We start from the raw sequence: 15,276 nt of genomic DNA on the forward strand, positions 1-15,276 counted from the left end.
CATACACACACTTATATCTTTTTTTTTTTTGCATGATGCCTTATACCTGGTCCCTTGGGCACCTCGTGATCGCACTGGCCGGTGTGCTTCTTCCATGTGGGCTTATTTGCTTCTGAGCTAGATGGCCGCTTGTTCACCTTCAAGCCTTTAAGACCCCAGACACTATCTCTTTTGATAACCGGGCACCATCAGCTTTCTTCACCACATTTGCTTATGCACTCATTTGTCTTCAGCGATCCTATCATGGAGGTGTGCAGTCAATGATATGATTTTTTGTTCTTTGATGCCTGGTAACTGATCCCTTTGGGACCACTCGATCACACAGGCTGGTGTGTTCTTCCATGTGGACTTTGTTGCTTCTGAGCTAGATGGCCGCTTGTTTATCTTCAAGCCTTTAAGACCCCAGTCACTATCTCTTTTGATAGCCGGGCACCATCAGCTTTCTTCACCACATTTACTTGTTCACCCACTTTGGCTCCAGCCGTTGTGTCGAGAGAGTGAGCATCATAGAGTTCCAATTTAATAAAAGAAGGTATTCATGCATAGAGGGAGTGTTTGAGTAGAGGCCCAAGGTCCTTCCGCCACCTTAATACTTGACCTATAAATATAGACACATAGATCTATTTCCCCATCCTCCTATGTATATTTGCATGTACATGTCTTTGTCTAGACCTCCATGAATGCCCTTTGACTCCTAGCTCTTTCCTCCATCTCCCTTGACTTTCCTCCTGCCCTACTACCATGCTTCATCGCCACCTGGGCTAGAGTATACCTCTTCTCTAAGCAACCTTACCCTTGATCATTTCCCACCAGGCCTGCCACTCCCCCTTCTCTACCATTTGGGGTCCCATGTTTTTCCCTTGTCCCTGGGTTTGTTAACACCACTTCCTTACCCCCCCTACCCTCTACCCCAAGTCCCCCCAGAACTGTCGGTCCCGTTGTTTTTCTCCAGATAGTTCATCCAGCCTGTCCTATTCAGACAGACCTGTGGAGTCACTAACATGCATGAAAACTAGACAGAGGAAAACAAAGCAACAGTATACAACCAGACAACAAAACAACAAAAACAAACCACTGACAAAGAACAGAACAAAACAGTTCACAAGAGAAAAGCTTGTAGTTAGTTCAGGGATCGTTTGCTGGCCCTTAGGAGCGTTTTCCAGTCCAGTTTGTTGGGGCACCACGCCCTGGCCCCAAAGTCCACTTTCAGCATTCCCTGGGGACCTTGCCACTCCATTCCATTGCTGTTCCACTGCACTCCCCCAGTGATTTGCCTCGGTGTGGTGGGATCAGGTCAGGTGCAATTCCCACACTGTGTCTCCGGTGCTGTCCCCTCTATCGCCCTTAGTCACTGAGGGGCATCATGTCTCATAATGGGGCCAGCCATGTTGTTCTCTCTGTGGACTGGCTGCTCTACTCAGGAACATCATCATCACGGCCTGGTGGGCCAGGCTGTGCTCCACTCTCTCCTCCTGCCCCTTCATCTGCTCCCGTGTGCTCTGATCAAATATGTCCATCTCCCATAGCTGCAGAGTCAATGTCGTCCTTTGGAACAAATTCTTTTCGGGGGAGGGGCAGGAATCCACTTAATTTATGGTGCTGGGGCCAGCCTCCCAGACCTTCTGAGAGCTATCTTATCATTATCTCAGCATTTCTAGTATTCCTTACTTCTTCTCAAATAAAATGTCATTAAGCAGTCAGATCATGGCTGATCATTTGTTGCAAATATTAGATGTAGAAATATTTCTGACACTGCTCTAACACTATATTCTACCAAGTCTAAATGACTTTTAGTCTGAAAGGTCTGTATATTGTTTATAAGGACTATCATCCAAGAGTATGTCATATATTTTCCTTTATTATAAATACAATTAACCCGGTGGGGGGCAGAGACTGTCAATGAGTCATTGTTCATTCATAGTTATTCACTGTGAGTTTCTGAGACTGTAACTATTTATGGGATTATAAATCCCTGCATTTCTTCCCTAGGAGCTGCTGGTTGCTTTGAACTGCCAACCAAGTGGATCACAGCCCAACACATAACCACTTCACCACCAGGGCCCTTACAAATGCAACTTACATATTATAAATAGGTCTTACTTATTTCAGTATCAATTAAAATCATTGCCTCTTAAAAATAGACAGTGTATGCTAATATCATGAAAATATTTGCATGATTGTTAGAGTTTATTTAAGAAAGCGTTAATTTTGTTTTCACCAATATTGACATTTAACAGTTTGACTAGTACAAAGTGACTAATAGTGCGTTTGTTCTAAAGAGAAGTAAAAGATTATTAAAGATTTGTCATTACCATTAAACATCTGTAACCTGTGTCTCTACATGTATACCATTCTTAAGAGTAAGTACTTTAGGAATTCACATAAATAAGTAAGGTCCTCGTAGTTACATATTTTTATTTATTTGACTTACTCTTCCTCAATTATTCACTGAATGAAATGTTAACGTGGACATTTCTTGTATCACCAGACGATTCATGCAAACTAACGTGTGAAAACGGTGGACGATGCCTGCTCAATGAGAAGAGTGACCCGCGGTGCTACTGCTGGCCTGGCTACTCTGGAGAAAGATGCGAAGTCAATCACTGTACCAACTACTGTCACAATGGGGGCACATGCATGCCATCTGCTTTGGGTAAATGTTGGAGTGTCATTTTTTATATTCACCCCATATGCAATTTCCCCGATATGTGAAAAATATAGGACAATGTTTAAGATTAAAAATGTAATTCTTGATTAAATGAAGAAAATAAGAATAAGTTAACACTAACTAAATTTAATAACTAATTTGAGATGACACCAATGACAATTTTTCCTGTATTCACTGTGTCAAAGTTGAAGTCACAAAATTTAAACATAAGTAATGATCATTGGCATACATCGCTTAAGCGTGTATTAAGGGTTGGATGGTTATAGGTATTCTAATCTTGGCCCAGAAGAACTAAACAGCATTAGTTTTCCAAATCCCGTATGGTTGATTCAATATTATGTTTTCTTTTATTACAAAAATAGTTCTCCTAATGCTAAAAGTCTATTGTTATTGAAAATCAGGTTAATTATTAATATAAAATAAACTGTGCTAGTTCATTTAACAGCACCTACTTCCCTATGGAAATCACACCTACTCTGCAATTGGAAGTACAACATGATACACCATGTGCTTTGAACATATCAGATTACTAAATGTTAGAATATACTCGAAAATTTTATTATTTTATGTACTATGTATGTCCCCCAAACATTTTCTGTCCAACATGCAAGTGAAAATTGAAAAAAAAATTCTCCTACCGACTTCTATTAAATTTAAAATATGTTCCAATAGGGAAAGAATCACTGCAATGCAAAATAAAAATCAAATTTGAAAATTCCATTATTCAGTGCAAGGGACATTAGATAATCTACTACAGTAAATGGAAGTTTAGTTAGTCAAATGGAAAATCAATCCATATGATCTTTTCTTCCATACATGGTTAATTTCTAGCTTACTGGGAGTTCTCATTGCCTCTATTGCTTATGCAATTCTTTGAAGCATTTAGCATAATGCTAACCAAAAAAGACACCTGAAGATACTTTTTCAATGAAATGCAGAGGAATCAAAGGTTTCTGATTTGCATTTTAATTGAACATTAATACTCTTTTCTTAAGTTCAATAGTTTTATGCCTACAAATAGTTTTGAATTATAATTAATTAATAATTCAGGCATTCAAAGTATTTAATAGCATTCTCCAAAAGTATTCAGAAGGTTGACTGAAATCTAAAAGTTCTATTCTCCTCAAGGAGAGTTAGTCAATGTGTTATATTTTGTCCCACTAAAGGAGAAATTACAGCCCTCGCTGCTTGATTGAAAATGCAAAAGAGAGTTCATGTAGGATTAATGTGTGCTATATGGACATGACATATAATTGTACTTTAGAAACATAGATATTTCTTTTATGAAAGAAATTTGTTGACCAAACGAATTGCCTAGAGTATTGATTATTCAATTATTTGCCTAATTTTCTCATTAAGATAGTAAAATAACCAGATGAGTAATTTTCACTTAACTTTGAAACAATTTAAGTAGAATAAACAGATTGACATTTGAAATTATAGCAATCTACTCGGTCTGTAATGGATTCACAGAACAAATCAATATAGAACATTGAGTTTATTATGCTGTTCATAGATTCGGAATTGCACATAGAAAAAGCAAAACTTTGCATGTTTTCTTAAAATTATTTATCCAGACCTTATTGCATTCTTCAATTTTACAATACATCAACTTTTCTCTTTGCATTGAAATGATCAGGTCTTGATTTACATAGATAATCTGTCCAAGAAATTTTATATTTTAAAATATCAATATAAGTGAGTTATTATTTGAATTTCACCTGTGAAGTGGTCATGTATTTTTGTGTTTCATAATGAACAATAATATACTGTTCAATTAAGTCATTAACAAAGTATTTTCACGTTTAAAAGTGTGATTTTATGAAATCATTGGCTGCTATTATAGACAGTAGAACCTGATTATCTCCACACAACTGTTAATTTGTTAAACAAATCCCAGTGGGCAATTCATGGATTTATTCATTGTTGGTTTACTTACAGTTAAGCCTTTTGGCAAATCCCTATGTGGACACTATATTACTGGGGCTTGGGGTAGCTTTAATTAAAATTTTTAAGTTTATGACAGTTGCATGGAACTATAATAATTGAACAAAGAAAATGTCACCAGTTAATTAAAAGCACACATCTGAGAGGCATAATTAAAATTTAGCATGTAGGAATGAATGTTTTTCTCATTCAGCTTTATTTTTTTAAATAATGAGCAATACATATAAGATATCTGAGCCATCTATTCAAATATGAAGGTACTACAACATGCAGTAGGTAGACACATTTATCAACAAGAGTCCATGTAGTTCAATGACATGATCTTCTCATAGGAGGATATATTTAAGATTAAGCTTTTCTTGGACAAACTATTGTAAACTCAGAGTATACCAACATATAGGAAGTAGTCAGAAAAGTCCTTGAAGGCAAGTAAGTTGAGGCCTTATCTGATGCACTGTGGACGTGATATCAGGAAGGAGCAATCCTTAGAGAAGAGGCTCATGTTTCATAAAATAGAAGGTCAGTGAAAGGAAAGAAGATCTTCAGCGAGCTGGATTGATGAGATGTCTGCAACAAGCGCTCTCCGTTAGTTCGGACACTCGTGAGGGTCCCACAGCAGTAGGCGGTGTTTGTTTAGTTCTTTCATACAGGGGGCGCTTAGAGTGCAAAAGACTGGGCGGCACCTAACAGTAACTACATTCCAGAAAATCGAGAGTAATGTATGAAAGCTCTTATTGCCTTTGGGGCATGAATGCAATTTTAATGCATCATTGATACATATATACAATTAACTGCGATATCTATAACGTATCACTTAGCATACTGAGTGTTTATTCTTGATGGGATATTCTTACCATTTTAGGTTTTCTTTTGAATTTAGGTCTGCTCTTTTGGCTTTTGGTATGTGTATGAAAAAGAATGGGTATTTTTCTGCACAACTGATGAGTGAGAATTAAGGAAGAAGGTTATTAAATTTGGAACGATTTTAATATTCTACTCTACTCCTAAAGTTCACTGTTGCTCAGAGGAGAAGGCCTTAGGAGGTGTGAAAGTATTCAAGATGGAACTGTCTTGGCAAAGAAGTGTCAATGCTATTTTGAGTGTTAGGCATGATGCTTGAATTCCATTCTTTAAACAAATACAGCAGAAAGGAGGAGACATCTCTTATGATAGCTCTCTGTATTAAGAAATTGATGGTTATGATCGTAAATTCAGAAATCACTAAATATAAATGGCAAGATCCCAACTGTTACTGCATATTGGATGTATTTAGAGTTTTTCTATTCTTGAATCCTCAAAACAAACCTATGAAAGAATAAAAATGGGGTTCTTTATCATGCTGCTGCTGGCATTGTGGGTTACACGTTTTGGTTCACTTGGGCCATATGGTGAGAGGAATACTAACTATTCAGACTAATGAGATGTAGCAAAAAACATAGGGTCAGTTTGCTAGATTATGGTTGAAGGCTTAAATTGGCTGACTTGCAGTCACAGAAAAAGCAAATAGGTTTCAGTCTCATTTCCACAATGTTAGCTGAAAATGAACTTTGCTGAAGTTTAAATAGATTGTGACCTGTAATTTGAAACATGTCAGAATACATAAAGCAGTATCTGTTGAGGGAACAGCTAGAGAAAGCCCACAATCCTTCCTTTTTTTACATGTCAAGCTTTGCTGAATAGTTCCCTGTAATCTTTGTGATACTTAAGACAACCCGACAGCTACAGTTGACTTGTTAAAATTATGTATAAATTGACGTTCACTTTCAGTCCAAGGAAACATTATATTAAGTAGAAAAATAGACTGTCAAATCTTTTTTTATCAAAGAGACTAGCAATTGTTCAAAAAATTCAGAACTTCCATTACTTGGAGCAAAGTCAAAAGTAAAGATACTTTTACAAGAGCTCAAGAGACAGGTGATCCAATTGCAATCTCATAACTAACTGGAGTTTACTACCATGCATTTTCTCTCAGCTTATCCACTTTATCCATAAAGCCAGAAGAATGTGGCTTCTTTCAAGTAGTAAAGATGTTGCTTAAGAGACTTCTTCATAGTATTCCATAGATGATCACTAAATTAAACATTCAGATATATGCTTCAACATTTAACTGTCACTTGCTTCCTATTGTAAATGTCATTTAACTGCTATGATTCCAAAGACTCAGGCTAACTGAGCTTCGTGACAACTGCGCAGATGCAATCTCATTGTCCATGAGCCCTCTGTGACAGGCTGTGAAAGTTTGACAGTGAATCAGAAAGAATGTAGGCTTTCAAATCAGGGACTCAGAGAAGAAGATGAAAAGTACCTACACCACCAGAAGAACAAACAAGTGTGTCTTTGAAGTCCAGCCAGGATTCTCTGCTCCTAGGAAGCAGAAGGTATGACTTCATCCCAAGAGGTTTGGACATTTTATCAGGAGAGGTCAGTGCCAGGAACAGGACATCACGCTTGGTAAAGTGGAAGCTCTGTGAAAAAGAGGAGGGTCATCAGGAGATGCATGGACACAGTGGCTGCGACACAGGCTCAACCATAACAAGGCGTGTGAGGCTGGCACGGGACCAGACAGCGGTCCCTCGTGTTACACACCGATTGGGTTGCTGTGAGTAGGAACCAACTCAATGGCACCTAGCAACAATGAGAAGAACAGTTCTCAAAAATTTAAGAGCATCATCTTCACTCAACCAGTAAGAAATTTGTATCAAATTCAAATAAATTATTTAACAAGAAAGCATGCTAATTATAATCAGCAATAGATTTTGACCTCTCAAAAATAATTAGCATAGACGTCCTCATAGGAGATTCAGATAAAATTACTTTCAATAGCATGTCTTCATGGAAACCAACCAGTTTTAAGCATTGTGTACATATATAAAAAGTCAAAATTTATTTGTCCAACATTGAAGATGGGTTATTTTTCCAGTTTAAATCAAACAAGGTGATTTAAAATATGCTGATAAATAGTGACTTTATGGTCAGCATATGAATATTTGTTAAATAAATATTTATTTATTTAAATTTAATGACAAAGTTACATTAAAATATTGAGAAATGCCAATAAACAACAACTTTATAGTATCCGAATGGAAGTTGCTTTGGAGAAATGGGTGTTGATGGTGTTTGATATATTTATTATTTGACAAAAAAGTTACTCAGTAGAACCAGCCAAATTATATTCTAAAATTATTAGCAACTAGGCATTGATCACTTTACTAAATATAATGATTTCATCTTGGGAATTTTATAAACATAATAACTGTTAGGATTTTTATAGTTTTTGCTTCGTGAATTAGTAGTAAATACCCTAAACCCTTACATGTTTCTTAAGTATGTGTCTTAATTATGTAACACAACTTGTACAGAAATATTATGCAAATTTATTTTCATACCATGTAGGAGACCAGCAGCCCAATTTCAAGGCAGGGTTTCAGGAAGGCTCTTTATGTGTTCACTCTGTAGAAATAAAATTTTCTTTTTCAGCTTCTGTTCCTCAGTTCCTTAGAAATCTCCAGATGCAACCTCTCTATCTCCTTTGTGTGAGCATGTCTACGGACCTAATTTGCTTTTTCTAATGTCTCAAAAGTGATTAGACTTTAGACATACTCTCCAGAGATAGGATTTCATTAAGACACTAAGAAAAGCCTATTTGCAAAAGGAATCCCATCCACGAACCCCGTGGCTACCCTTCTGACGCATACTTTTTAAAGGATGAATTCACCCCATTATTGTATGCTATCAACTCATTTTTATCACTATATTTGTTTATCTGGTCACATTTTTTCCAGAGGTGAGATCAAGTGGTTACTTAATAAGACTAAATTCTTAGAATTCAGATTATTCCAAACTCAGTGCTCTTAGACATTACCTTTTACCTTTTTAAAATCAGCAGTGTCATATCATCTGTTCATATGACAGAAATAGCTGACTAGCACATAAAAGTGACATATAATTAAACATGCCTACTCATGCATAGCTGGTGGTATAATGGACCTTTTGGTTGGACTGCTTACTTAAGGTTCGTGGTTCAAAACAACAAGCCACTTCATTGGAGAAAGATGAAGCTTTCTGCGTCCATAAAGGCTTATAGTAACCCACAGGGTTACAAGCATATGGCGGGGTTAAGGCCTGTTCTTAGTATAGGTTAGGACCCCAGTGACACCCTTAGTTCCCGTGGGGGCATCTATTTTTAAAACCACTTTAATAGAGCATGTGACTTGAAACACCAACCTTTGTTTTCCTTGGGGGTATCGTTAGAGGACAAAAAATCACACCTCCATCAAAACTATTTTACTAAATTGCATCAGTTTATTACTTGTGAACTTTGTTCTATGACAATTTGCTGTAAACATTTTAGAAGAAAGCAGTAGGCATACAATGAAATTAAGCTTCATTTATCATAAGCATATGTTTGTCAAGGTGTTTTTGCAGCATGCAGTGTGAAAACTGAACACGGGAAAACTTACAGTGTAGTGAAAACAAAGTATGCCATTGAAGATGACCTTTATGAAAAGTTTCAGTCTGGGGATGAGACAACCGGACGAACTGCTTTATTGAACTGCTAGAGCTACTAACAAGGAGATGTAGAGTGAGGAATGGAAAATGCAGGTCTGAAGTTTACGAATGAAAATGCACCCAGAAATGCAAAGTCTGGGACATGGAAATGCAGGTTTAAAAAAAAAGATAAATATGGATGCCAAACATTTTTACAATATCATTGAATAAATGCTTGGAATAGTATTCTCCAGACCTCAGAAAGGAGAAAGTGAAGGTAAGAGATGAGGGTAAAGATCAAAGAATGAAAATACCCTAGCCTTAGAAGCCAAGTGGAAACCGAGTTTCCAAGTGCAGTAACATGAAGTTGTGCAGAGAATTGGGTAAGAAGGATGATGTCACTAACAAATGTCCGTAGTCTATGGGAGCACTGAGACATCTGGTGTAATATAGCTCACAACGTTCATATTTTATTAGATAATAAAATGCATAGTGCTTAGGGCCTTCGCAGCGTGTGAACAGCCATCTAAGGTCCAGATACTGGCCTCTGCTTCTCAGGAGCGAAGGGAAAGAAGGAACCCAGGGCTTCCGAGCAGAAACTGGTCTACACAGCTGCTTGTCCACAGGAGGCGCAGCTTCCCTGACTTAGACAGGATGTGCTAGTCTGGCTGCACCCCAGACTGGGACTCTCCCGATGAGGACCACTGTCAATGGAGCCTGAGAGAATGGGGGAACGATGGCATGGAGCTTATGTTCTTACATGTCCACACCAACCACATCAGCCTAGAACAGAGGATTCCTTGAGTCTATTACCCTGAGAGCCTCTTAAACCTTGAACTCCAACTATCCCCTTAGACCAGTTTCCTGTTAGCTGACTAACATATTGTCACACACAATAAAGCATGCTACCCGCGAATCTGATGTTTGATGAAGCAACAACATATGAGGAGGCATAAAAAAAGTGGGAAAACTCCGTTTTCTTTTAATTAAGCGTTCCCAAAAACTTTGTGAAGTTTTCTTGTATGTACAACCAAAAGTCCAATGCTTGCTCTAAGGAGAGATAAGCAGGTAAGAGGGCCGGGAGACTAGAACAGTAGAACAACCAGGGCACAATTAAAGTGGTGTCTACATAGTGTGAAGATGTTAATTATGTCACTGAATGATGTGTTTAGAAACTGTCCAAGGGGATCCTAATTTACTGTGCAAATTTTCACAGAAAACACAATGCATACTATTTAAGAAAAGAAAAGTGAATGTAATTTTTCAAGGACACACATACACAGAAAGAGAACACCATAGACATTTTTTGTTTTGAATCTTTTATCATCAGAATTGGTTTCTAAGAACAAAATTGGTTTCTAGGAACCAAAATAAAGGCAAATCTGCCTCTCCCCCGAGAGCACACAAAGAAATAATAGATTAACCCACCTGGCTTACATATTTTAAAAATCCTGTAGACCTTGTATGGTATTATCATGTCCTTTTATGGTTCAATACGGATCCCTGGTGGCACAGTGGTTGCACATTCAGCTGCTAACTGCAAGGTTGGCAGTTTGAAACCAACAGCCACTCTGGGGGACAATGACAAAGCTTTCTACTCTCATACAGAGTCACAGTCTCCCAAACTCACAGGACCAACTCTAGCCTGCCCTTTAGGGTGGCTGTGAGATGGAATCAACTTGGTGGCAGTGAGTTTAGTTTTTGGCTTAGGGGCAGATCGTTTATTCTGTCATATATATGTAGGATTGGAAACTTTGAGTTTAATTTCTTTTGAAGAACCTCAAGTATGTCCTGCAATGGGAACTAGATACACTTGGAATATATTACATTGGGGCTTGATAACTTTTGTACAATTCTCTCTTACTTTTAATGTTCTTATATTTTTGAGATATTACACAAAATCAATTTAGAAGCTGAGGAGGGGAAAGGGTGCATCCTTCCCAGGGGTAATATTTGATTGTGTTGGAGTCTGAGAACATAGTTGAAATAAATGATGAAGAATTTGTGTTCTATTTCATCGTGGACACAAACAATATATTCAAATGAAATTGTAAAATAAATAACGGAGACAACATGTGTAATTTAATGAAAATTTCAGAGCAATTTTCACAAAATACTATAGTGCTTTTGTAGCCACAGCCACAGAGCCGGATACACCCTTAAGTAGTAGGTCTCACTCAATGGGAATAATAATAATAATAATCAGACATAAAATGTAACGGAGTGCTTTCTGGGGCCAGTAATGTTAGAAACGCTCTGCGAGCCTTATTTCGGTTATTTTACATGATTCTATATAACAAGCCAACGAGGTAGGAACTGTTATTATTCCTGTATTACACACAAGGAAATAAGAAGATAGGTGATATTTGCCCACAGTAACACACCAGTAATCTCAGTAACTAGATACGGGAAATCTCAGAGCCTGAACTCTTAACACTGGAGCTAAGGCTGCTACAAATCCTACTGATTACAGCCAGGAGACTACCTCTCCGCCTCCGCCTTGCTCAGGTCAATATATGGCCCCCTTTGACTGTACCACCCTCGTAGCCTGTGACCTCCCAGCTCCCTGGATGCATGACTGCTATAAATCTATATATCCGTCATCATCATATGACTATTTCTTTTCAGTTATCAAAACCAGCCCAGTTGGGTAAAATTGAAAACAAAGCAAAACTTTCTAAATGAATCCCGTGCAAGGTATTAAGGAGTACACAGAGAGACCTTCGCAAATATAAGAAGGAGCCCCTTAAACATTCTGCAACAGATGATTCTTTTCCCATTAGCAAACAAAAGATCAGCGACACTCTCTTAGAGTTTTGAGTTAGAGAATATGCCCCTGAATATCAAGATTTCTACTTATCTCGTCCAAGAAAGAAATTTCATCCAAGAAAGAGAAGGAAGAGCTTTCCGAAAGCAATTTCACTGAAACCCACATAATGTAAAGCATTAGCTGGCCAGGCAGCACCTGGTCAAGGTGTGCTCATTTCTGTATAGTTATCGGGGAGCTAGCGCATATGGTCACTTCTTGGAGGGGCTGAGACGGAGGGAGTTTCAAGAATCTTAGTAGCTTGCATTTGTACCTTTCAAACTTTTACCATGTTACCGCTTTCTCACCTGAGTAAAAAGAGAAAGGAGACACACTAGAAAATAGCACAGGGAAAAACCCCATAATGTTTAAAGCCGACCTCAATAAGACTAATTATTCTAGCACACTTTGGTGTCTCTTGCTCTTTTTGGTATTTTATTTCATGCTTTCCAAGACCAGTAACTGTTTAATTGATTCCAATTTAGGATAAGCCTGTGTAACAGAGTAGAATTGTGCACTGTTGGATTTTCAATAACTGCTTTGTTGTTTGTTTGTTTTTTAAATAGATTGCCAGACCTTTCTTCCTGGGATCCTTTAGGCGACTCAAATTCCAACGTTTTTGTTAGCAACTGAGCATGTTAACCATTTGCACAATTTAGGGCTTCCAGAGCCATAAAGTACTCTTGTTCGTTTGTATTGCTCTCTGTATCTGTATCTCTGGAAGTTATTCTCAGGTCCTGGGTTTACTGCTTGTCTTCTGGGCTTCATTTTTCTTAGTAATTGTGTTCTAATGGTTACATTATTTGTCCTGTTCATCTTCTAACACTATTTATTTTATTTGTGTTTGTATTTTTCACTCATGAATGTTCCAGTAAAAATATTTTGTTTCCATGTAGGGAACAACTAGAAAAACCATTACCTTTATAGAAAATAATATTTCTCTAATAATTATTAAATCATTTCCTGTTAAATGAAAGGAAGAGATCTCTCAGCTTTTACTGTCTCTAAAGAATGGATAGATAGCCACGGTTTCTAGCATGTGCTGTTTTTAGTAGGTGTAAAAACACAAGGAAGGCCACTCTCTACACTCCTGTGGCTTCTCTTTTGCTAGAAGGCAGAGATCAGCTGCACCTCTGCCCCGCATCCTCTTGACCTGTTCTGGCATTAACCATGCTTCCCACTGCATCCTACTTGTATCCTAATGTGTTGTAATGGCCACACAGGACCCACAGACAACATTCACAATTATGGGAGTTCTTAGGGGACTTGATAAATTACCACAAATGTGGACATTGAACAGTGAGGATACAGTGATTGGTCCACATCAGCACCTATCCTCAGCCAGCAGCCATGTCTCTCGGGTCCTCAGCCTCTATGGCACAGGTCCTTCGGCTTCTGTCTCTTTGGGCCATCTGCTGATCTGCCTCACAGTTTCCTAGTCTTTACAGTGCATCTCTTCTAGCCTCCTCTCCTAGATTCATAGATCTGTCTCTTTTCCTATACCTCTGGTCTCGGCCCATCTCCTTTGGTTTGCCCTATGGTCGCCATGCCACAGTTTCTGGTGCCTTCATTCAGCGATCTCAACTGTGGTCCACTTCCCAAGATCCTGGGATTCCTCCCACTGCTTCTATACGACCCTTAGACACTGGAATGGCTTTGATGGAGGTGTGGACTTTCTCTTTCAGCAAATCATACCCTAAGGAAACAAAGGATGTGACTTGGATCATATCTTCTCAAAGTAGAGACATCAAAACCCAAAGTATCCAAACATTGCCATCAAGTGCATGCCAACTCATAGCGACCTTAGAGTACAAGGTAGAACTGCCCCTATGAGTTTCCAGCACTAACTTTTTACAGGAATAGAAAGCCCTGTCTCTCTCCCGAGGAGCTGCTGGTGGTTTTGAACTGCTGACCTTGAAGTTAGTAACCCAGTGTGTGACCAGAACACCACCAGGACTCCTTAAGGTAGAGAAGTAATCCTACTTTAAGATTGTCCAGTAGCACAGCAGAGAACTGCCTTCAAAATGGGATTATAGATGTAGGCATAGAGTATACAATTTGGAATACATTTCATAGGGAACTATTACTAGAATTAATATGGCCATATTAATTGACTACATTTCATTGGACACACTCTCCAGGGACTGGTTTCTCCTGATCACATTTTCAAACGACATGAAAAGAAGTCTAGCCATCCTTACTTCAGAGGAGCTTTCTGGCTCCTTAAGATCGATCCTCCAAGATGGGTTTTTCTTTTTAGTAGTCTTTAGCACTTTCAATATTTTCCACCTGCACTATAATTCAAATGTACTGATTCTTCTATAGTATCCCTTATTTAATGTCCAACTTTCACAGGCATATGAGGTCATTGAAAATACTACAGTGGCAAGAGGGCTTATGCCGCAGATTTACCTTGATTATGGCTTCCGTGAACACCGATTGTGGATTCAAGCAAGACAAAATTCTGGACAGCTTCAAACTTTCTCCGTATCATTTTTCAGTGTCCAACTTTAACATTCACGCGGCAGTTGGGAATGCCATGGCTTGGCGCAGGCCTACGTTAGTCCTCAGAGTGAGCTTTTCTGTGGCCTCTCCACACGTTAAAGAGGTCTGAGCAGCAGATTGACCTCATACAATGTGTTTTTTTGATCTCCTAACAGCTGTGTCCAGTATTGCTTGTGGATCCAATCCTCCACCACTTCAGTCGTATCCATTTATCGTGCTGTTTGCCCGTCATTGATCCAGCGGTGAGGATTGGGGTTTTCTGTACCCTGAGCTGTCATCACACTGAAGGCTACAAGCCTTGATCTTTATCAGCAAGTGCTTCAAGTTCTCCTCATGTCCAGCAAGCACAATTTTGTAATTACTCATAATATGACCACTTATTTTATGTGATAGGAACCTTAGCTCTCTTAAAGAATTCACTGGCAATATTGGAAAATGGAGACCCAAGCGTTCATAATGCTGAAGTCCTAGGATAGAGGACACGTCTGTATAAGAATTCTTCTTTCTGCATTCTGACTATTATGTTTCCATGAACATCAACTGCTTTGATCTATGTATTTGATGTCTTGTTACAATTTCTTTTCTCAACAGGGAGACCCACTTGCAGATGTGCCCTGGGGTTCACTGGACACAATTGTGGTAAAACAGTCTGTGAGGATGTCTGTCAAAATGGAGGAACGTGTGGTGTGACTGCTGGGAACCAGGCTCACTGTCTCTGCCAGCCGGAATACACTGGAGACCGGTGTCAATTCTGTAAGTGGGGGCTGAGGGCACCGTCTAAAGCCAGGGTTCACCCAGCTCCAGCAAGCTTCTGGTTCTCAGGTCCATTCCCCCTCTCACTCCATGCCCAATCTTTTTATTA

General features: G+C 38.7%; 1 protein-coding gene across 1 annotated transcript in view; it reads left to right on the forward strand.

The window, feature by feature from the left end:
- Positions 1–15,276, forward strand: part of LRP1B (LDL receptor related protein 1B) — a 1,653,255-nt gene that overhangs the window by 1,587,477 nt on the left and 50,502 nt on the right. The window contains exons 83-84 of the mRNA XM_075529151.1: positions 2,489–2,653; positions 15,006–15,167. Of these exons, the coding sequence (XP_075385266.1) occupies positions 2,489–2,653; positions 15,006–15,167 (327 nt within the window). The remainder of the gene's footprint in view (positions 1–2,488; positions 2,654–15,005; positions 15,168–15,276) is intronic.

The sequence above is a fragment of the Tenrec ecaudatus genome, chromosome 13 (genome assembly GCF_050624435.1).
Source record: "Tenrec ecaudatus isolate mTenEca1 chromosome 13, mTenEca1.hap1, whole genome shotgun sequence".
Classification (NCBI taxonomy): domain Eukaryota; kingdom Metazoa; phylum Chordata; class Mammalia; order Afrosoricida; family Tenrecidae; genus Tenrec; species Tenrec ecaudatus.